Here is a 22,127-nt window from a genome sequence, read left to right as displayed (position 1 = left end):
AGTCGAGGGGGCCCGTGACGCCATCGCCTCGTCAGGCGGATGAGTCACGGGCTGACAAATGGGAGCCGACAGCGTCTTTTTCGGCAGAAGAAGAAGCGAAATTAGGACACTTTTCCCGTGATGCGCCCATCAGACAAGGACTTAATTAAGGCGCAATCACATCTAAGCAAATTACGGCAGTGCCGCCTCGTCGGGCCTCTGTTGTGATCGCTATCGGGAATGTTGCTCAAACACGGCCTGTGACTCACCGGCCTGGATTACCTTTCATGTTTTCATCCTCGCAGTCAATCCTTTTCTTTCTTTTTTTTCTTTTTGCTACAAAATACGAACATCACCACAGCCCGTCAAACCCTTCCAGTCCTGCTGCTCTTTGTCCCTCATAAACGTGCAAATGACACAAAATTACTCGCCCCCAATGGAGGCAGCTCAAGTGTTTGCAGGTGACAGCAAGCCCCCCCGACCCTTCCTCACCCCCACCTCCCTTTGTGTCCACCCACTCCCCGACCACCTCCGCTCCCGTCTTGGTGGTTATCCTCTCCTGTATCGCCATTATCAGCTGGAACAGACGCCAGAATGCGGACCCACAATTATTCCCGAAATCCCCTCAAAGCTTTTCAACGTGCAATCCGCAACCCCACCCCGTCCTTCCTCCATCTTGGCTCCCGGTTTAGTCTCCGCCTCTTGTGACGCCGCCATTATCTACGCCACACAACAGTGACAATCCCCCCTACATACCCCCCCCCCCCCCCCCCCCCCCCTCCACCCAACACCATCATCATCCTAATCACGCCGCCGGCCCCCTTATCTCCCATCACCAAATCTGCTCTGACTCAAAGCAATTATCTCTCATTTGCCCGACGATGCCCACCCGCCAATCAAACTCCCCCAGTAGCCCGCCCCGCAAACCCCACACAACAAACCCCAGAGCAACCCGCTGCCACCTAGTGGGGAAGGGCGGCGTCATGTCACGTCACGGTTCGACGACACTGCACATGTACAATGGCGATGGAAGCCTTTAGGGGCCGGGGGTGGCGGACCGCGGTGGGCTTTGCCGCATCACCGATGATGAGCGACACCCACGTGAGGCGACTGCGTCGTCATCACTTCCTGTCCTCTGCTGTGAGGTGACACAGATGAGGCGGCGAGCGCCACCTAGAGGGAGGGCTAAAAATCTAAAATCAATCGTGTTATTTCTCGCCTTGGTGTCTCATTCTATAAATTTTGATGCTCAGTTAAAGAGATACGTCACTTATTTAGCCCATTATAGCAGTAAAAGTTAATATTTTGTCTATAATTAATTTGATACTTTCATTATTATTCACATAAAATAGTGCCTTTAATTAAAAACACATTTTGCAACTTGCTGTCGACTGAAAATGACATCACAAGGGGTCAGGTAACCAATCATAGCTCACCTGTTTTCTCGGTTTGGTCATGTGACATTCACAAGCTGAGCTGTGATTGGTTACCTGAGCCCTTGTGATGTCATTTTCAGTCGACAGCAAGTTGCAAAATGTGTTTTTAAAGGTACTAATTGTACATGGAAAAATAATGAAAATATCAAATTTACTATAGGCAAAATATTAATGTTTGACTGCCAAAAATGGCTAAATACTGTAAGTAAAGTATCCCTTTAAAGAAACTGGAAAATGTGTTTTGTTTTGTTTTTTTATCTTACTTAAGACATCTTGTCTGATCATTCAAAAATGAAACGCCACTTATTCCTTTACAAAAAATTGCCTAATATACATTTAATGATAATAAATAATGATAATACATTTTTTTTTATTATGTGCCTAAAAGCATTAGATAGATGAATAGTGAGATATCTAGCTATTAGTTTGATGGCTACGTCATAGCTAGGTAGCTACATAGCTAGCTATTAGTTAGATAGCTAGGTACCTAGCTAGCTAGCTTTCTAGATCAATTTTGATGAAAAACAATTTATTTTCAATTAAAAATAGTTTTTTTAAGTTATCTATGCCAACCACATATCTTAACAGGCAGAACAATCAACCAAAACATCAAACATCTATCTATCTATCTATCTATCTATCTATCTATCTATCTATCTATCTATCTATCTATCTATCTATCTGTCTATCCGTCTATCCGTCTGTCGGTCGGTCGGCTGGCTATCTAGCTATCTATTATCGAGCTGGCTAACCGTAGTATATACAGTCGAATGATAGGGCCAGCAAGTCCAAACCAGCAACTTTCTGTCTCGTACACTTGGATAACACTAGTGTATCTTCTTTCTGTGAGGAATTTCCTTCATTTTTGTCAGTAGTTGTCATCGTTCCACTGCCGGGAAGATTCTTCCCGGGTTATTTATTAGCATCCAGGTAATTGGTTATGGATTGGAGGCCCCTGTGTACTGTCCAGTCATCCTGGCGTGTCTCGTTCATTCCAGCTTTCACCGTCGCGTCGCCGGGTCACGGCGGGCCGCTGCGCCATGTCGCGCTTCACGCTGCGGCTGCCCGACGAATACAAGAGAGAAACGCTGCACTTGCTGAAGCTGGCCGGCCCGGTGGTGAGTCTGGTGAAGCAGCATGGGGCGAGCTTATTTCTTTCCCTATAGATTCCGTCAAAGAACGATGTGGTTCAGTTGTTATGTTGGTGCAACAACCTTACTGCTTTTGAAAAGAATTGAGGCGGTCCTTCGGATTCATCTAATGATTTTGACCGATCACATGACCGAGGCTATAGCTGAGGTTCAACCTCAGACGGATTCGCTTGTCGTTTACGTGGCGAAAAGATCGCGATTTTGAAGAGGCAGACTTGTTAAAGAAGCTCAAAATGAACGTTCGAATTTAGTCAAACAAACTAGTCTCACATGTTCTTGAAAGGCTAATGTTAAAGTTAGCTTTAGCGTGTATATTTGCTTCTTCGTGTTTAGCATTAAAGTAACAACGTAGCAATCTAAATTTTTGACCTTTTTTACTTTATTCAGTTCATTTCTCAGCTGATGAGCTTCCTGATAGGCTTCGTCAGCCTGGTGTTCTGCGGTCACCTGGGAAAAACCGAGCTGGCCGGCGTGGCGTTAGCGATAGCGGTAAGATGTCGTTTTGCGACATCGCACGCGATGATCTCACGCTACCATTTTGCCTCAGGTGATAAACGTCTCGGGTATTTCCATTGGCAGCGGCCTGGGGTCGGCATGCGATACGCTTATATCTCAGGTATTTTTATTTTTTTTTATTTATTCAGTGCTCTCTTGATTTACCATATCGTAAGTTTTGAGCTTATTGTTGACATCTGAGTGGGCGACTGCTGTGTTTTCCGTGCCGTTGCCGGCAGACGTACGGCAGCGGCAACATGAAGCTGGTGGGAGTGATCCTGCAGAGGGGCATCCTCATCTTGCTGCTGGCCTGCTTTCCCTGCTGGGCTGTCCTGCTCAACACGCAGCCCCTCCTGCTGGCCGTTGGCCAGAGCGCCCATGTCGCCAGGTCAGCCTTGTGTTGTCTTTTCATTTTATTTTTATTCGCATTTTTGTTTATTATTTCTCGTGTGTTTACTTAGTTGTTTATAATTTTTTATTTAGGTTTTTAATTATAAATGAATGAAATATACAAAATACCTTTATATCAGTAAAGGTATTTTGTATTTTTTTTTTCTGTATGTATTTTTTTAAATGTATTTGCTCACTATTTTGTGAACATAAAAGGCAAGTCGGGAATGTTAATTACCTCCCAATTTTTTCAATTCAAATTTGTTGCTACATAATTATTATTTTCATTTGTATACTTTTTTAATTTACTAATTCGATTTTTAAACATTTTTATTGATTTATTAATTATTTTTAATTGCTGCATGAATGCTTCAAATACAATGTTCTTTTTTTCCCTTCAAAAACCAGCTAATAGACAAATGAAAAAAAAATCAATCACCAACACATTGTACACAATGTATATAAATTGAAGCTTTTTTTTTTTTCTTTGATCATCTCTCATCATTTGCATTCATGCTTGACTTTTGGTTCATTCTATTCAAAGGCTCTCTCAGCTCTACGTCAACATCTTCATGCCGGCTTTACCCGTGAGTGCGCCGAAAAAAGATGCTTTTGTGTGCTGCAATTGAATGTTATTAATGGCATTGACGCGTCTTCGCAGGCTGTCTTCATGTACCAGCTGCAGGCGAGGTATCTTCAGAATCAGGTGCGAGTCATCGTGTCATCGACTGCTGGGCGCCTGCCTTTTTGTGCGCCTGTGAATCCGTCAATAAATGAATGAACGCAATCTGTGGCAGGGGATCATGTGGCCTCAGGTGATCTCAGCAGCCACCTGCAACGTTTTCAATGCAATCATCAACTACGTCTTTCTGACAGTGCTGGATCTCGGGGTGGCGTAAGTACAGTGCACGCATGTTTGCTTCCATGGCACGTGAGTTGTTGTCGTCAATGAGTACATGAAGAGTGAATGAATACATGGACAGTTTGGCTTACAGGAATGACGGGGAAGTTTGATGACTCACCATGAAACATTTTTGATAATTTAGCCCCCGGAGCCAGTTTTACCTACGAACATGAAATTTGGTAGGCATATATATCACAGGTAGATACACAAAAAAGCCTCAAGAAGCCATGCCTGAAAAGACACAGGAAGGAAGCCATTTTGGCTCAAAGCCACCTTCTTGAGGGTGAATTTAAATGATTCCACTCACTGTAAAATGAGATTATTTCTTTTGTGAAAATTCAGCACCCAAAAACAGTCCTATAGAGGAACAAGAAATTTAATACCAATGTCTATCATGATTAGACGTACAAAAAAAGTCTCAAGAAGCGATGCCCAAAAATGCACAGGACGGAAGCCATTTTGTGTCAAAGCCACCTTCATGAGGGTGAATTGAAATGATTCCACTCATTGTGAAATGTGACTTTTTTTTTTTTTTTTTTTTTTTATTCAGCCCCCAAAACAGAGGAACAACAAATTTAATACCAATTTCTATCATGATTAGACGTGCAAAAAAGTCTCAAGAAGCGATGCCCAAAAATACACAGGAAGCCATTTTGTGTCAAATCCATCTTCTTGAGGGTGAATTTAAATGATTCAACTCACTGTAAAATGAGATTTTATTTTTATTTTTTTAATGAAAATTCAGCCCCCAAAAAGGAAGAAGAAGAAGAAATTTAATACCAATGTCTATCATGATTAGACGTACAAAAAAGTCTCAATAAGTGATGCCCAAAAATGCACAGGAAGGAAGACATTTTGGGTTAAAGCATCCATTAGAGGGACAAAGTTTTTCTTATTTGAATTCAGCCCCCAATGAGCTACGTGAAATTTAATTTGGTGGGCTTGCCTAGTTTGAGTAGACCCACAAAAAAGTCATGCCTGAAAAGACACAAGAAGGCGGCCATTTTGTGTCAAAGCAGCCATTTTAGGGGCATGAGTCACCATGAAGCACAAGCATTTGCATAAAATTCGCTCCTTAAAGTTTGACAAAACAAGAGAAAATCTAACAGACATATTTTTTCTTATTGTTGTCTCTCAAACAAAAGTGGATCAGCGGCCGCTAATGCCATCTCACAGTACTCCTTGATGGTGTTTTTGTTTGTGTACATGAATGCCAAGGGTCTTCACAAAGCCACATGGGATGGTAAGTCAAGATCTACACTTGGGATATGCAATATACTAATCAAATAAATAGCATACAACACATCACACTGAGGCGTTTTCAGGTTGGTCGCTCGACAGCTTGCGTGAGTGGGGTCCCTTCCTGCGTCTGGCGCTGCCCAGCATGCTGATGATGTGTCTGGACTGGTGGCTGTATGAGATCGCCGGCTTCCTGGCCGGTTTGATCAGCGAGGTGGAGCTGGGAGCCGAGTCCATCCTGTACCAGCTGGCCATCATGGTCTTTATGGTATGATGTCATGTGTTATGACGTCATCGTATGGCTACGATGTAGTTTAATTTTCTCGAAAGCAGCAGAAGTCTGACACACTACTACCGAACTCTTAGAGCAGGCACTCAAGAAAAGAGAAGGAAATTCTGTTATTTTCTATTCTTGTAGTTTTGCTTTACTCAAACTGGTGTTGAACTGCACTGAGGGACAGAAAAACGGTAATTTTGCAACAATGGTACCTTCCCGCAGTTCCCGATGGCCTTTTCCATAGTGGCCAGCGTTCGCGTGGGAAACGCTCTCGGGGCCGGAAACACCGAGCAAGCAAAATTGAGCGGGAAGGTGTCCGTTACATGCGCAGGTATCTCGCACATCTGGAAACAGCAAAAAAAAATTTCAACTTGCATCACCTTGTCGTTTGTGTTTCCTGCACAATCCTAGTGGTGGTCTCGTGCTTTACCGGAACCTTCCTGGCCGTGTCCCGCAACGTCGTTGCTTACATTTTCACCACAGACAAGTAAGCTCCGCGTGGTTAATCAGTCCTCGCTTTGGTCAATGTTTTGTGATGTCATCACCCATAATCCCTTGCTCCTCTTTGCACCACAGGGACATCGTGGCAAGAGTAGCAAATGTTTTGAAGATGTACAGCGTCAGCCACATAGCTGATTCCGTCACGGTAAAAGCCACAACGTCATCCACAGACTATTTTTTTTTTATGTTTCTTTTTTTTAACCAATTAGGCCGTGACAGGAGGAATCGTCCGGGGCGCCGGGAAGCAAACGGTGGGCGCGGTGTGCAGTTTGGTTGGCTACTACGTGGTGGGCTTCCCCATCGGAGTGTCGCTCATGTTCCCCATCAACTTGGGAATCTTTGGTGAGAGGGTTGAAATTGCGTATTTTTCAATCACACTGATATGGTTTGTTGTCCCTGATCACAGGACTGTGGGTGGGATTCCTGGTTTGTGTGGTGGTGCAGGCCCTCTTTTACACCGTCTATTTGTGCAAGCTCAACTGGAAAAAAGCCACAGTGGAGGCGAGTGCCAACATCGATGTACCTGAAGGTCGTCTTTCTCTCAAATAAGTGATTTAAGACCAGCAGAATCAATTCTTGGTCTAAAATGTTTGATTGTCAACATTCCAAATCAAAAGTGTTCAAGTGGTTTGAACAAAGTCATTTGTGACTGGTCTTGAGGTGTTAGACCATGAAAGTCGGACCAAAGGTACCTTATCCATTTTTGGTAGACTATCATTCAAAAGCAGTCAATTGTTTTTCTTTGGGTACGCAGGCGATGGTACGTGCTGGAGTTCATGTTAGAAAAGAAGACAAGATCTTTGTCATCGACGACAAAGGTAAATCTGCCAAAAACAAAAAAAGTAAGAATTGGCGCTGATTGAAGTTTGCCTAGCAATAATGTTTTAAAAACAACAACAACAACAACAACCTCTCTCCCTCCCTCCCAGTATGTGAGCAGCAGGTGAGTACCCCCACGTCCAATCCTTCGAGTCCGGAACAATCCGAGCTGGACGGAACCGTCCCGTTGTCGGTCCGGCAACTGGCACTACGTCGTGGCCTGGCGGTACTCGTCATGCTCGCTATCCTCGGGGTTGGAGTGTTCGTCAGCAGGATGCTGGTCACGCTGCAGTCGGACTGATTGTGAACCAAAATGGCCGCTGTGCAATACTGAGTTTCACTCTAGGAGAGTACGTCTGTATGGAAGACATTTTTTAACTGTACTCTCTGGTGCCTCCTGTTGATTAAACAGAGTATGGCACATGTTTAAACCAATTTGTTACCATTTATCGGCTTCATCTTTTGTGCCTCATGCTTTTTAGTAAAGGGCGCGTGAATATTTTGATTTTAAAAGCTCCGTATTTAGCCATTTCCAGGAGACATACGTAAACAAACAAAATTTTAACCACGAATACTCAGATATGACAGAAGTGATGCTTAATTGTGAGTTTTCATCATACTTTCCGACAAAGGTTAGCAATCTGTTATTTTTATTAAAAAAACAAAAAAATCAACAAAATTCTATGAGGAAGATCCTACCTAGCTAAAAGAAACGTTTTATGTGCTTCACGTTGTAGTATTGAAATCATTCCAAATCAACCTGGAATCACTTGTACTTCCATCGCTCATCACAACGGGCGACATCGGCCCAGGCAACTCGCCGAGATTGGCCGAGATTTCCTCTCCGGAGGCTGCAATCAGTGTCACACTGTGCCGCCAGTAACAACAGCAAGGCTGTGTGTATGTCTGTGTATTGTTGTACATAACTAGTGCTAACAGTTCTACTTGACTATGCGATAAACATGACCCAAATATAGGATGCTTCAAACCAAACGGCTGACTTCCTATAGGTTTTGGGGCATAGCTACTTGAGGATTTTTTGTGGGTCTACTCATGATAAGCATGAGTACCAAATTTCATGTTGCCAATTCAAACTGGTTTCAGGGACTGAATTTTCAAAACATCACATATCATGAGAAGTCATCAACTTGGACCGACTAATGGCCGCTTTGATACAAAATGGCCGACTTTCTGTGTGTTTTCAAACATGGCTTCTTGAGACTTTTTTGTGGGTCTACTCATGATAGACATGTCCAAATTTCATGTTGCTACGTGAAACTATCTTTTGGGGCTGAGTTTTCACACCATTCCAGGGAGGCGCTGTAGAATGTAGACTGATTGTGCCCCATTATCTGCCCAGCAACAAGTAACCAAGCAATCATCACATGACCAGAGTACTCTTTATAAAGTATTTATTTTGTATTGAATACATATCAGTTGTTTTGTAACAAAAGGAATGCTTCTGCGTACACTTGTCATTTGGCCTGTGGGGCGTAAGTGATTGTGCCCCATAAGTAACCAAGCAATCATAAAATGATATGAGAATTATGTTGATATTTTGTAATTAATATAGTACAGTAATACTAGTAGGAGTCGTAGCAATTATGATAGTAGTAGTAGTCGTAGTAGTAGTACAGTAGTGATTTAGTAGCTAAATTAATTTGTGTGGATAATATGCTTGTCTTGTTTGGCCTGTGGGGCAGAGATTGATGTGCCCTATGAAGTCTGCTTAGAAACAAGTATCTATGCAAGAAAATTCGGTTTAGTAAGCTTAGTATGGTAAAAATAAAATAAAATAAAAATTAGATGGGAAAAGAGAGTACTTTAGTGTGTAATGGTTAGTGGGCAACCATTTAGTTTCACATTTTTAAAAAAGTGTATTCAGAGGCGCATAGGTGTCTGTTCTGTCCAAGCCGTGGGCATAGCCGTGGACACGTTGGACCAGATTTCAGTGACGTTCGCTGAGCTGGACATCGGGATTTCCGGGACAGGAAAGGCAAAGTGGACAGCGACGCCCGCCGCTAGTGTAACGACTGCCGCCCAGAGGGCAAAGCCCCTCCTCAAGACAAGCTGCGTGTTGGAGAGCTGCTTCACCGTTGTGTCCTGGGCCTCCCGATAACGACTTCTGGAAGCTTCCGGGCTGTCAGCCTGCAACACGACAATATTTGTCCAAGCTGCCAATCGCGGCGAGGAAATCATGGACGTGTCCACTTACCGAGCGGTCGCACCGCGTCACTTCAATCAGCTTGCCGTTCTTGGACGTCTCCAGAATTTTCTTACCAGCTCGCTCTTCAGCCTGAAGGAAAAACCATCAAAATACATCAGGAAGTGTTTATATATATATATATATATATATATATATATATATATATATATATATACACGATTTTCATTGGTCTCTGGGGCACAAATGAGTTTGCCCCATGAAACCTGCCTAGCAACAAGTGACCAAACAAACGCAACACAACCAGAGAAGTACATTGATATTTTATGTTAATAAAGAAGTAGTCATTTGCAGGGCAAAAATGAAGTGTCCCATTATTTCTGCCTAGCAACAAATGACCAAGCAATTGTGACATGAACAAGGAATTCTGTGTATGTTATATTCAATACAGAGTAGTGATTCCATCATCATTTCTTTTTGTCCCATGGGGCACAAACGATTGTGCCCCGTTAAACTTGCCTAGCAACAAGTTATGAAACATTATAAGGGATTTTTGTTGTTGTTGTTAATTTGTATTTTTAATCCATTTTAACGCATTAGCCAATCACCAGAAAAGTGCTCTGATGATCTTCTGAATTCTCCTACCTCCTTGGTGACTTTTTTCCAGTTGAGCTTGAAAATGAGAACGAGAAAGAAACACGCCTCAAGGCACACACACGTCAGGAGACCGAGCCACAAACCTGGTGGCCAGACATCCAGAATATAAATTCAATTAACATCAAAATCTTAAGAAGTTTTTTTTGCTTTGTTTTGTTTTTAAATTAGAAGATGAAAATCATACCGAATATTCGCAGGTGTGCGGCAAACATGAGGGCGACTCCTATTGGCAAGCCGATGCAGTAGTAGCTCACCAAGTTAGACGCGGCGGCGATCTTCTGCATTCCGCAACCGACCAGAATTCCAGAGCACACGCACTACATGACAACAAAGCGGTGAGTTGTATTTTATACACAATCGTGAGTCAATAACAAAATGATGTGTGAAGAAATGAATGATGGTGCCTCGTGAAATCTGCCTAGTAACAAGTGATTGCCATTATGACTCGATGAGTGAATTCCGATGCTGAGTGATTCAATAGTGAAATGACTCAGCATGGATAAGCTTTTGTCAGTGGCCTGTGCCGCATGTATCATTTTGCCCCACAAATTCTGCCTAGCAACAAGAAAGCAAAAGTACAAAATTGAAACTATTCGTACCAGGAGTGAATCAAAAAACTGCAGGAACGTGTAGATGGTGAGGTTCTCTGAGACCATGATAGCTATATTTCTGGGGAAAAAAAAAAAAGTGAAAGGATGCTCTCTGTCATGGAATGCGGGAGTTTGGATATTTGGGAATGTAGCTGAAAACTCACTCGTCTGATGTGAAAACGTAGCCCAGGACGGATTTGGAGCTGCCGATAACGGTGCCCTGCAGCACAGCCAGCAGTCCTGTAGTGTTTTTCAAGTGGACAATCTGGATTAGATCTGGATTAAACTTCATGCAACAATCATGCCTAAACAACTAAATGTAAATTCTACTCAGATTTTATTCTTATCGATGACAAAATAAAATTCATAAAAAAAAATAAAAAATCAAGATCAGATCCGGATTCAATCTGGTTTGATTATCGTTTCCATTCCATGTACATAGCATACACACACTATTTTTAGAAGGACAAACCCACTCCTAAATGATGTCACTTTTTATTTAAATATAGCCATCCCAGAACTATAAAGATCAGATCCAGAACAAACTAGATTGTTATTATAATTAATGTCAAATGTTTACAGGGTATTTTTCATGCGCAATGCTTATCATAAAAATCAGGATCAGATCTAGAATGAATCCAGTAAACAAAATAACGAATAACTAATATGCATCCGATCCAGTTTAAACCTGATTTGTTACAATTTTGGACCCTGCATACACAGAGTAAAATTCATTAAATCATATTTTAATCAATAACTAGATTTTGTAGGTTTTTTTTTTAAAGAACTTTGCTGGAACAATATTGAATGTAAAAAATCTGAATTAGATTTGGATTAAACCTGTTTTGATTACCATGTCTGTTCCTGCATACCTGACATTTTATTCATTTATTTTCTTGTAACAATCAAGAACACTGATCTGGATCAAATCTAGATTATACCTGGTTTGGTGCTATGTTTTCTGTGCCTCAATGAACATAGCACAGTATCATTAAAATTATAACGGTAGACAAAATATTCAAGTCCTTTTCCTTATATTTTGAAACAATATTATATATTGGTACAAAATGTGTCCACACCTGTTAGAACCAGAGCCACTTTACATGAGAGTATGGCTCGGGGAGTGTCTCCTGCTCCCAGGGCATTGCCCACACGAACGCAGGCGGCTGTGTGGATGCCAAGCGGAAACTGCAAGGACCCCAACAATCTTAATTAGCATGAAGGAAATGAAGGAAATGAAGGAAGGAAAGGAGGAAAAAAGGAATGAAAATACCATGTACGTAATCGCTGATATTTCCACCATTACGTGTTGGGCTGCAAGATCCACCTCGCCCAGAACGCCTGATGACAGAAAGTTCACGCAAAATGTCACATTTGTGTTTGACGTTATTCAACCCGATACGGTTTGGATTCAGTATAACACAGCACTATTTATAGCGCTTAGTTCAAGTGTAATGGATGTGATATTTTATAAGATTTCAAGACCAAAAGAAGCTAACTAACCTGCGAGGAAGCCTCCAATCTCCCAGATCCACCACTCGAAGCACACCATAAAGGTGCTGGGCACAGCCAGCTTGGCAAAGGAGCCCCAGTCTTGTAGACACTCACTGGACCAGCCTGCCCACAGTGAACGTGCTTATCTTATCTTATCTTATCTTATCTTATCTTATCTTATCTTATCTTATCTTATCTTATCTTATCTTATCTTATCTTATCTTATCTTCTTTATCCTAGTTTCGCTGAGCTTATTATTTAGCTTATCTTAGCTTAGATTATCTTATTTTATTTTAGCTTATGTTAGTTTACTTTATCTTAGCTTAGTTTAATTGATCTTATCTTAGTTTATCTTAGCTTAGCTTAGTTGATCTTATCTTAGTTTATCTTAGCTTAGCTTAGTTTATTTTAACTTAGCTTAGTTTGTCCTAGCTTATCTTAGCTTAGTTTAGCTTAGTTTAGCTTGGCTTAGTTTATTTTATCTTATCTTACCTTATTTTAGCTTAGTTTAGTTTATCTTATCTAATTTTATCTTATTTTATCTTATCTTAGCTTATCTTAGTTTATCTTAGTTTAGATTATCTTAACTTAGTTTAGTTTATCTTATCTTAGTTTCTTATTTTAGCTTATCTTAGCTTAACTTATTTTAGCTAGCTTAGTTGATCTTATCCTAGATTAGTTTATCTTATCTTAGTTTAGCTTATTTTAGCTTAGTTTATCTTATTTTACCTTCGTTTATCTGAGTTTAGCTTAGTTTATCTTATTTTAGCTTATGTTAGTTTACTTTATCTTAGCTTAGTTTAGTTGATCTTATCTTAGTTTATCTTAGCTTAGCTTTGTTTAGTTTATCTTCTTAGTTTATCCTATCTTATCGTATCTTAATTATTTTAGCTTATCTTAGCTGATCTTATTTTAGCTAGCTTAGTTTAGCTTATCTTGTCTTAGTTTATCTTAGCTTAGCTTAGTTTAGTTTATCTTAGCTTAGCTTAGTTTAGTTTATCTTATATTAGTTTATCTTAGCTTATCTTATTTTAGCTTATCTTAGTTTAGCTTAGCGTCACAAGTGGCGGCGGGTCACGACGAAGACCTCACCTCCCCACGTGGGCACGTGGAGCTTCTTCCATCGGATGTAAGCGTAGAGCAGCAGGCAGACGGCCACCTGAGCTAGGCTGTTGGCCACTGCCGACCCGCTGCACATAAACAATCAATCAGTAATATCAGTTGAGGTAGTTGTCCACCCCAAAATGTGTTTTTTGACATTATTGTTTTGCAATTTTTAATTTTATTTTATTATTATTTTTTTTATTGTTAGTTTTTTTGTTTTTTGTTTTTTTATATAGAAGAAAATACAGAAAAATTAGTCTATTCTTCTGTAGTAAAAGTCCTTATAACACACTTACACAACACCCAGCTGGAGACTGATGATCAAGATGTAGTTGGCCCCCAAGTTGAAAAGGTTGGCCAGCGCAGCCGTGTACATCTGAGGCAGGATGATGCCCTAGCGTGGGGAAAAACATACGCTCAAGGGCTGGAACATTAGGGCACACACTACCTCTCAAAAAAGCAGAACAATTTTTGTTTTTTAATAAGACTGTGCAATTAATCGAAATTCAATTACAATTCAATTATTACACTCCACAATTACAAAATCAGCATAATCGTAAATAAAAATAAAAAATCCTAACTGTGAGTTGTTAAGATTTATATATTTGCACCATTTTTTATTTAAAAATTACTAATTTAATAAATCTTGTTTGGTCCAAAAGAATCTTGCATAATTAGTGTTTCAAATAAATGTATTTGTCTTAATATTTTTTTTAATGTTTTAACAATTTCTTGTTTTGTATAAAAAAAAAAAAAAAAATAATAAAAAAGAATCGAGTTTAATAGAATGTAAAAAAAAAAAAATCTGTGCGTCGTGATTTAATGCTGCAGTCCAATTCATTGTGCTGCTCCTTCTGGTATGCCTGCTTTAGCCACCAGTAGGCAGTATAATACAGACATGCCCCAAACAAACAACAGTATTTCTTCTTCTACTATTACTACCACTTGAAGCAATGTTATTATAGTTAACAAAAATGAACTAAAAAAAAAAATATTAATTTAATTTAAAAAAAAATACATTTATAAAACTAATTGAAATAAATGTCCTTCATTTTTGTCGTCGTCAATTTCATACATGAGCTTTGGCATTAATGTTTAAATGTTGTTATTAGTGGGCCATTGTTTAGGAACCGTTGTTTGAAATACACGATGTGTAATCCTCTTAGTTTTAAAATTGAATCGAGAAGTGTGTCACTGCATCAGATTTGGTCAGGTTTGCAAAACAGACTAGTGCCGCAGGTGCATGGGCAGACGGACCTAATTATGACCTTATCAAGCACACGCGGGTAGAAACTCAAGTAAATCACAAGTTCTCACACGCACAGCCAAAACGCAGGTAAAAAAGACCTCATTGGAATTTAATCAGCAGGCCAGAGGGATGCCAGCGGACATGAAATCTCATTAAACTCTTTTCATTAGAACACGAGTAAACATTGTAGGCATGATATCAGCCCTTCGGGGACTGACCAATCAGAGGAAAGCTATCGCACAAAGCGACATCATTTGCTTCAGGGTTTTTTGTTTTGTTTTTAGGGAGATGCTTAAAAAAAAATACAAAATAAAAATAAAAAGCTTGTGATCAATGTCTCACATAATATTTACATTCTTAAAATCACAAGAACCATGTGATTTCTTCCAGCCAATCAGTGAAGACAGCCGTAATAGAAATGTTGTTGCATTACGTAAACTCAAATAAGAATATCAGAATTATAAAAATGCAAGTTTATGGTAAACTAGTTGTATACCAATGTGAAAAACATTTCTATTTAAAAAAGTAATAATATAAATACTGTAGTACTAATATTTCTAAAAATGGACAGACGTAAAGAAAAAAAAAAAAAAAATATATATATATATATATATATATATATATATATATATATATATATATATATATAATATTAATATTATAAGAAATATAATATTAATATATAATATTATATATTAAATAAAAAGTGTTGTATACTGGGTGTTGTTATTGTTCATTTTTTATTATAATTTAGAAAAGTAATATTTTTTATAACAGTAATATTTTCATTTTTTTTTATTGTTTTATTTCAAAAACATAATAATGCCCAAATATGTGATCATGTCAATTGTTGCTAATTTATACTAAACATTCTATTTGAAAAACTAAAATTATGTTTAAAATGTATTTGTACACGCTCCGAATTGTCCCTAGGTGTGCGTGTGAGTGTGGACGGTTGTTCGTCTCTGTGTGCCCTGCGATTGGTTGGCAACCAGTCCAGGGTGTCCCCCGCCTACTGCCCAGAGCCAGCTGAGATAGGCGCCAGCAGCCCCCGCGACCCTTGTGAGGAATAAGCGGTCAAGAAAATGGATGGATGGATGTATTTGTACAATAGATTGTTGTCATAGAAAGCTAAATTCTTCAAATCAGTATCACTAATATTACTAAATATATGTATCATATATTCTTATATAAATTGCTATTTTACAGTAAACATTTATTTTTCATGTACTGAAACCAAAATATAGTAATGATAAAGGATGATTAAAAATGTAATAGATTGAAAGTGCAATTTTTTAAATTAAAATTTCACAACTATTCCATCTAATTTTTTTTTTTTTACATTTATTTAAACATTTCATAATTTGTTTTATGCTTTAAAAGCAGTGGTCAGGTGGACTTACCTGGTTTTGTAGGTAGGCCACTTGCAGCTGATGCATGAACATGGCCTGAGTGGGCACATGAACAAAAAAAACACTGTAAAAATCACGACAATAAAGTAAAAAATACTCACCCCTTGATGACGCATAATGGAGAGGAGAGTAATATTGTCACCTAGTGGCTTCTTATCATGCATCCTTTTAAAGAGGGACCTTCTACCATGTGACCAAAATCAAATCATTTGTATGTCAAAAAATAAAAGGTCAATGTGTTTATAATAGCCGTCAATTATCTGTGGATTTTTGCTATTCATGGGCCAGCCCGGTACCTCTTGGCAGGGGTCTATTGTATACGTTATAATCACCGTGATGTTAATACTAGCTAGTCTATGGATTGTGTGTTAGCATTAAGCTAGCAGATTTAGCATAAGCTTGGATAATGATTGATGGATGATAGATAGACAAACATTTCCTCTTTCTGCTGCTTACTCTTGATGGTTAAAAAATTCTGAGTCTACGTTGACATTTTGGAGGCGGTATCTGTCCAGGAAATCCACTTTGATGTTTTTACGAGTGGTTGTCAAACTGGTTTCCGTGAACCATTTGCGGAGCAGGAAATAACCATTAGAGTTTGGCTCGGGCTAACCGCAATAATTAAACAAAGTCACGCGTGTCCTTCCTGAGCTTTTTGGCAATACTGAGAAAATGGTCAGATTGGCTTTCTACTTGCCTGTTAGCCCCTAATGTTTTAATTCAATTGTGTTTTACTAGCGGATTGAAAAAAATAAAATAAATCAAGACATGAAAAGGTCAGGCAAGTAGATAACGGCAATGAGATGCGTCGCAAGAAACTTACTGGAACGGCCGGGAGGAAGGCCATCATGTAGAGCTGGGCGATCCTGGAAGCAAAATGGGTTCACCGAATTCGGTTAATGGAGGCAAATGATAGAGCATTAAGGCAGCATTAAGGCGCTGATAGCTCAGCATTTGCTTTTTTTTTTTTTAAGTACACCGTGATGTAGTTAGAAACAGAACCAATTAGGGTTGGGCGATGATGGAAAAATAATCATCACAATTATTTTTGATTGATATTAAAATCACGATTAATAAACATGATTTTTCATTTATTTCAAAATGTAATAATTAAAATGAATTAGAAAACAACTGGAAAATAATGCAAATACACACTTACATTAAATTGAAAAGGAATAGAAACATTTATGAAACATTTATTAGAAACATTTATTTATTATTTTTATTTATACAAACATTTATGTACGGTATGTTTACATGATAACTAATAAACACTACAAATTTTCAAGAAATGTTACAAATGTTTAAATCCAGACTTAAAGTAGAAGGTCCCCCCCCCCCCCCCCCCCCTCCAAAAAAAAAAAAAGTGACAATAATATGTTATATGTGACCTCACTAGTCTAAACAGGACATTCTGATTAATATTACATTTTTGCAATATGAGTTATGAAACAAAATCCAGCCATTTTTATCCATTTTGCCACTTGCTGTCGACTGAAGATGACATCACAGTTGCTCAGGGCTCTAGCAACGACTAATCACCTGTTTTTTTATTTTTTAAACAGAGCTGTGATTGGTTGTTACCTGAGACCTGAGCAACATTGATGTCATCATCAGTCGACAGGAAGTGGCAAAATGGCCGCCCCCTGAGATGGATAAAAATGTCTGGATTTTGCTGTATAAAATTATAAAAGTAAATTAAAGTCAATGAAAAACATTTTTTTACAAGAATATGTTATGTTACCTCACTGGTCTAAGCATGACATTCTGATTAATATTACATTTTTGGAATATGAGTTATGAAGCAACATCCAGCCATTTTTATCCATCTCAGGGGGAACCATTTTGCCACTTGTTGTTGAGTGAAAATGACATCAATGTTGCTCAGGTTTCAGGTGACAACCAATCACAGATCAGCTTCAGAAAACAGGTGAGCTGTGATTGGTCATTGCCTGAGCCCTGAGCAACTGTGATGTCATCTTCAGTCGCCAGCAAGTGGCAAAATGGACGCCCCCTGAAATGGATAAAAACGGCTCCGTTTTGCTGCTTAACTCATATTCCAAAAATGTAATATTAATCAGATTGTCATGTTTAGACTAGTGAGGTCACATATAACATATTATTGTCATTTTTGGGGGGAAGGGGGGACTTCTACTAAGTCTGGATTTAAATATTTCTAACATTTCTTGAAAATTTGTAGTTTTTATTCGTCATGTAAACATACAGTACATAAACTTTTTCATAAAAATGAATGCATGAAAATAAAAATCATCAATATGCACGCCGGGCCGTAGTTGGTGGGTGAAATGCGCGAGTGTATTTGTCACCTGGCAACCTGTCGGTCCTGGTGCATGAGGAGCAGCAGGTGGTGAGCGTTGATGAGCACGGCCCAGCAGGGCAAGCAGAAGAGCAGCAGGATGAGCGAACTCCGCTGCAGGATGACGCCCACGCGCTTCAGGTTTTTGCTGCCGTACGTCTGCGGGGGAGGGGGGAGGGGGTTACAAGGGCGTTAAAACAGAGGGGTGGGGGGGTCCGAAAACGCGGGAAGCGGCCTCACCTGAGAGATGAGCGTGTCACAAGCCAAGGTGAGGCCCTGCACGATCACCATGGCCGTCACGTTGATGGTCTGGGGATGGGGGTGGGGCAAGTGAAATTAATGCTTAGAGTCGAGCATTCACAAACGTACCCAATAAAATTATTGTCGTCATGCTGAGAATCATACATTTACACTTATAAACTATTTTACTTCAACTCCTTGCTACGTCTACGATTTGTCTTGTGTGACTGCTGAGGCACAGGCGCTCACGCTAATGCATCTTGCAAAAAAAATAATAATAATAATTCAATATGTTTCTTGTTTTGACGAAAAACGTTCTTGTTCAGACGAGAAACATTTCTCGTCAAGTTTCTCGTCCAGACAAGAAACATTAAATTTTTTTTCTTCTGCCATGTCACTTTAATTTTCATTTAGTTTTCAGGGTAGTTCTGTTAGTTTTAGTTATTTAATAACTGCTTAGTTGAGTTTGGGTTTAGTTAGTTTTAGTATTAGTTTTAGTTTTTAAAAAATGCGTATTACTTGTATTACTGCTTTTCTACTGGCTGCTGCTAGATGACGTCACTGGTTTCAAACGTCCTTATTCCAGCGGTTAATATCAAAATAAATCTACTGTACTTAAAAATCACATTTAAAATCATCCCCAAATGCTCAAGCATTAAATTAATTACCAAAGACTAAAACGAAATATATTTTTACTATAATTATAATTAGTTTTAGTTAGGTTTTTTTTTTTTGTAAACATAAAATGTAGTTTTAGTTAGTTTTCGTTTTTAAAAAGCATTTTTTTTTTCATTTTTATTTTATTTCGTTCACGAAATTGTTTTTTGAATTTTAGTTTGAGTTCTTTGTTAGTTTTAGTTAACCAAAATAACCTTGATTTGGAGAAATATTGTCGTTAAAAAAAAAAAAAAAAGTTGTCACAATGCTAAGAATCGAGCATTCATGCTAATAATCATATGCTGAGAGACAATCATTTACACAAATGCATTTTTGTAACAAAATGCATGATGGAAATACTGAGAGATAGGCCTTCACACAAATGCTATTGCATTCTTAAATAAAAACAACAAAAAAAAAAAACGTAAATACTGAGACACAGGCATTCAAACTAATGCTAGTGTTTCCTAAAAATGGAAATGGTGAGGAATAGACAAAAAAAAAAAAAAATTGTCCTGGAAAAGTGAATGCTGAGAAACAATTCTTCACACTAATTCTGTTGTGCTGTCAGAAAGTGGCTGCAAAAAAAAAAGTGAATGCTGAGCAACAAGCTTTCACACTTCGAGAAACAAGTGTTCACATTCTTCCAGTGCTTCCAGGTTTGAATCTCACCTGAAGAATTGAATACAAAATGATAACACAACATGATAATAATAATAATAATAATAATAATAATAATACCGCTGACGCCAGCGCGTATCCGGCCAGCTCAGCGTTGCCGATGTGACCGCAGAAGATGGAGATGACGAGAGGCAGCAGGAAGTTCAGGATGTGAAACAGCAGCTGCAGAATAAGAACAAAAGTCAACAAAAGGCGCTTTAAATAAACATTTTTTCACATTATTCTTGTCTTTGTAGTTTTGTAGCTTTTTTTTTTTTTTTTTTTTAATCATCCTTGGAAGGAAATGTAACAAGTATAATTGTTCAATTAAATGAAAAAAAAAGAAAAAAAAAAGAAGGCACAGGTCATGAAAGGGTACATTGGATAACTATTACAATTAAATTGAAAATAAATTAAATTACTGATGAAGGTACATTGAAAGAAGAAAAATAAGGCACATACCAGGCTGGGTAACAGTTTAATTAAATTTCAGATAAATTAAATTTCATTCATTTATGCAATTGGTATTTATTAACTAAGAGATGTTCTTTTTGTCTAAATTCACAGGACCTCATTTTTACATTATCTTACCTTTTTATTTTTATTTTGTCAACATCCTGCAGTTCCACTGTAGGTTTATTATTGTTGATATTGTGAATAATAAATACATACTGTAATATAGAATAAATATTATTAGTGTACAACAAGATTTCTTATTTATTCATGTGACCTTAGTCACACTATTACAATTATTTTCATTCTTCTTAAGATATTATTATTATTATTATTATTATTATTATTTAGCAGATTAGCTGCAAGAAATATTTTTTTAGACCACAAAATATACTCATTTTTCAAAGAAATTATAAATTATTGTATTTGGCAAATTAGCTGCTTGAAATCTATTTTTCATTTTTTATGATTAGCCATGAAAATTCACAATATATTCCAATTATGTCTAAAAATTCTGATGTCACAAAAATATTATATAATCATTATTTGCATTTTTTTAAATTATTATTTTGATGATTGCCTAGTAAACTCCAGATATTTAAATTTGCCATTATTTTTTAAATTATATTTCAGTTCTTCTTTTATTACACAAAATATTTTTATTACAGTATAGTCACATTTTTATATTTTTTTGTATCATTAAATCCACATTATGTTACAATGATTTGATTTGATTTTTTTTTACATTTTATTTATGCCATATAATGTTACATTTTTATTTCATTAGATTGCTTTCTATTTTTTTATTTAAATTAATAGTGAGCTAGTAAAATCCACATTATATTACTTTTTTTTTGTGATGTATCGATTTCACAAAATTGCCTACTACATTTTCATTTTATTATATTATTGTTCAATATCTTTATTTTGATGATTAGTCATTAAAATTCACAATGACATTTTTAATCATTTTAATGATGCCACAAAATACATCATCATTATATCCAAATTATTTATTTGATTAAAGCTTTTTTTTTTTCTGACACCTTTACTAGCTGACCACACACACACGCCTCCATCACTTTACTCACCAGGGGTCCCGTGAGCCTCAGCACCTCAATGAGCTCTTCTCTGTAGACCAGAGGCAGCCAACGACACCCCAAAAGCTTGCCGCCCAACCCCGTCTGGGTGACCACCACATCCGGGGTCTCCGGACCTACGTGGGGGCCCACATGGGGGCCCACCTGAGGGCCCACCTGAGGGCCTCTGGCTTGGGACTTGGGAGATGGTTCGTCCATGATAGCCACCAAAAACAAAAACCAAATTACGATTGGGCCCGAAGCCACAAAATTGTCATTTATTGGCAAATGGAACGAAGCCCTGCCCACATCCCCCACCCCCCGCACCCCACCCCCTCCACAGGAAGGCGGAGAAGGCATAGCTAAGAAAAGGCTCTCTGGGGTCAAAACTGGTCTATAATGTGTGGCTAATAACAAGCCACTGTGTGTTTTTTTCCAGAAAGCTTAATAATGTGTGCTTGCTACTAAAGCCGACTGGTAATCGGATGAGGAATGCGGCAACCACTGGTTTTCCTTTCTCACTTGAATGTTAGTAAATCATATTAGATGACAACAACAAGATTAAGATCACTTCATGATGTCCCCGCTCGCGATTGCCCCAGGACCTGGGCCATGTGGGGGTCGGTGGGACAATTCCCGGTAGGCCGGCGAATCAGAAGGCCACACATTCGTTTTGAATGGCACTATAGTTCTTCTTAACATTATTGTTCCTGTGTCTCTGTTTTAAATCTATCCCTGTTATTTGATATATTTAAAACTTATTTATATGCTTTTTATCCTGTGTAAAGCACTATGATGGACTTAAATGTGCTCTATAAATAAACTTAACTTGAAATCCGCCTGTAAATGTCAGTCAACTG

At 38.4% G+C, this 22,127-nt stretch overlaps 2 protein-coding genes across 2 annotated transcripts; one reads left to right on the top strand and one right to left on the bottom strand.

Moving 5' to 3' along the window:
* The first annotated feature begins 875 nt into the window (after window positions 1-875).
* LOC144006155 (multidrug and toxin extrusion protein 1-like) lies at window positions 876-7,547 on the top strand. Its single transcript, XM_077504861.1, has 17 exons — window positions 876-1,080; window positions 2,414-2,533; window positions 2,954-3,055; window positions 3,114-3,182; window positions 3,301-3,449; window positions 3,996-4,038; window positions 4,113-4,157; window positions 4,249-4,346; window positions 5,501-5,598; window positions 5,681-5,862; window positions 6,094-6,202; window positions 6,283-6,358; window positions 6,448-6,517; window positions 6,582-6,714; window positions 6,779-6,873; window positions 7,127-7,190; window positions 7,302-7,547. Exons 1-17 carry the CDS (start codon window positions 1,000-1,002, stop codon window positions 7,490-7,492), a joined length of 1,725 nt encoding a protein of 574 aa, XP_077360987.1. The 5' UTR covers window positions 876-999; the 3' UTR covers window positions 7,493-7,547.
* Window positions 7,548-8,588: 1,041 nt separating this feature from the next.
* slc47a1 (solute carrier family 47 member 1) lies at window positions 8,589-21,534 on the bottom strand. The gene is made up of 17 exons (XM_077504870.1): window positions 21,280-21,534; window positions 19,817-19,918; window positions 18,419-18,487; window positions 18,189-18,337; window positions 16,685-16,727; window positions 15,853-15,897; window positions 13,497-13,594; window positions 13,189-13,286; window positions 12,106-12,219; window positions 11,876-11,943; window positions 11,682-11,790; window positions 10,767-10,842; window positions 10,612-10,681; window positions 10,197-10,329; window positions 10,001-10,095; window positions 9,407-9,487; window positions 8,589-9,339 (listed from the first exon to the last, which is right to left on the bottom strand). The coding sequence occupies exons 1-17, from the start codon at window positions 21,484-21,486 to the stop codon at window positions 9,073-9,075; spliced, it is 1,824 nt and encodes a 607-aa protein (XP_077360996.1). The 5' UTR covers window positions 21,487-21,534; the 3' UTR covers window positions 8,589-9,072.
* Between the last annotated feature and the right edge of the window lie 593 nt (window positions 21,535-22,127).

The sequence above is a fragment of the Festucalex cinctus genome, chromosome 18 (genome assembly GCF_051991245.1).
Source record: "Festucalex cinctus isolate MCC-2025b chromosome 18, RoL_Fcin_1.0, whole genome shotgun sequence".
Lineage (NCBI taxonomy): Eukaryota > Metazoa > Chordata > Actinopteri > Syngnathiformes > Syngnathidae > Festucalex > Festucalex cinctus.
Note: the sequence above shows the minus strand (reverse complement) of the source record. Positions and strands in the feature narration are given on the sequence as shown.

Bases quoted from the DNA above. Each gene is read 5' to 3' on its own strand.
- LOC144006155 (XM_077504861.1), top strand. From the start codon at position 1,000: ATGGCGATGGAAGCCTTTAGGGGCCGGGGGTGGCGGACCGCGGTGGGC. The intron at 6,874-7,126 runs GCGAGTGCCAAC...TTGGGTACGCAG, and splicing joins GGAAAAAAGCCACAGTGGAG to GCGATGGTACGTGCTGGAGT. The intron at 7,191-7,301 runs GTAAATCTGCCA...CCTCCCTCCCAG, and splicing joins CTTTGTCATCGACGACAAAG to TATGTGAGCAGCAGGTGAGT.
- slc47a1 (XM_077504870.1), bottom strand. From the start codon at position 21,486: ATGGACGAACCATCTCCCAAGTCCCAAGCCAGAGGCCCTCAGGTGGGC. The intron at 9,488-10,000 runs GTAGGAGAATTC...TTTTTCCTTCAG, and splicing joins GGAAAAAAGTCACCAAGGAG to GCTGAAGAGCGAGCTGGTAA. The intron at 9,340-9,406 runs GTAAGTGGACAC...GTCGTGTTGCAG, and splicing joins TGACGCGGTGCGACCGCTCG to GCTGACAGCCCGGAAGCTTC.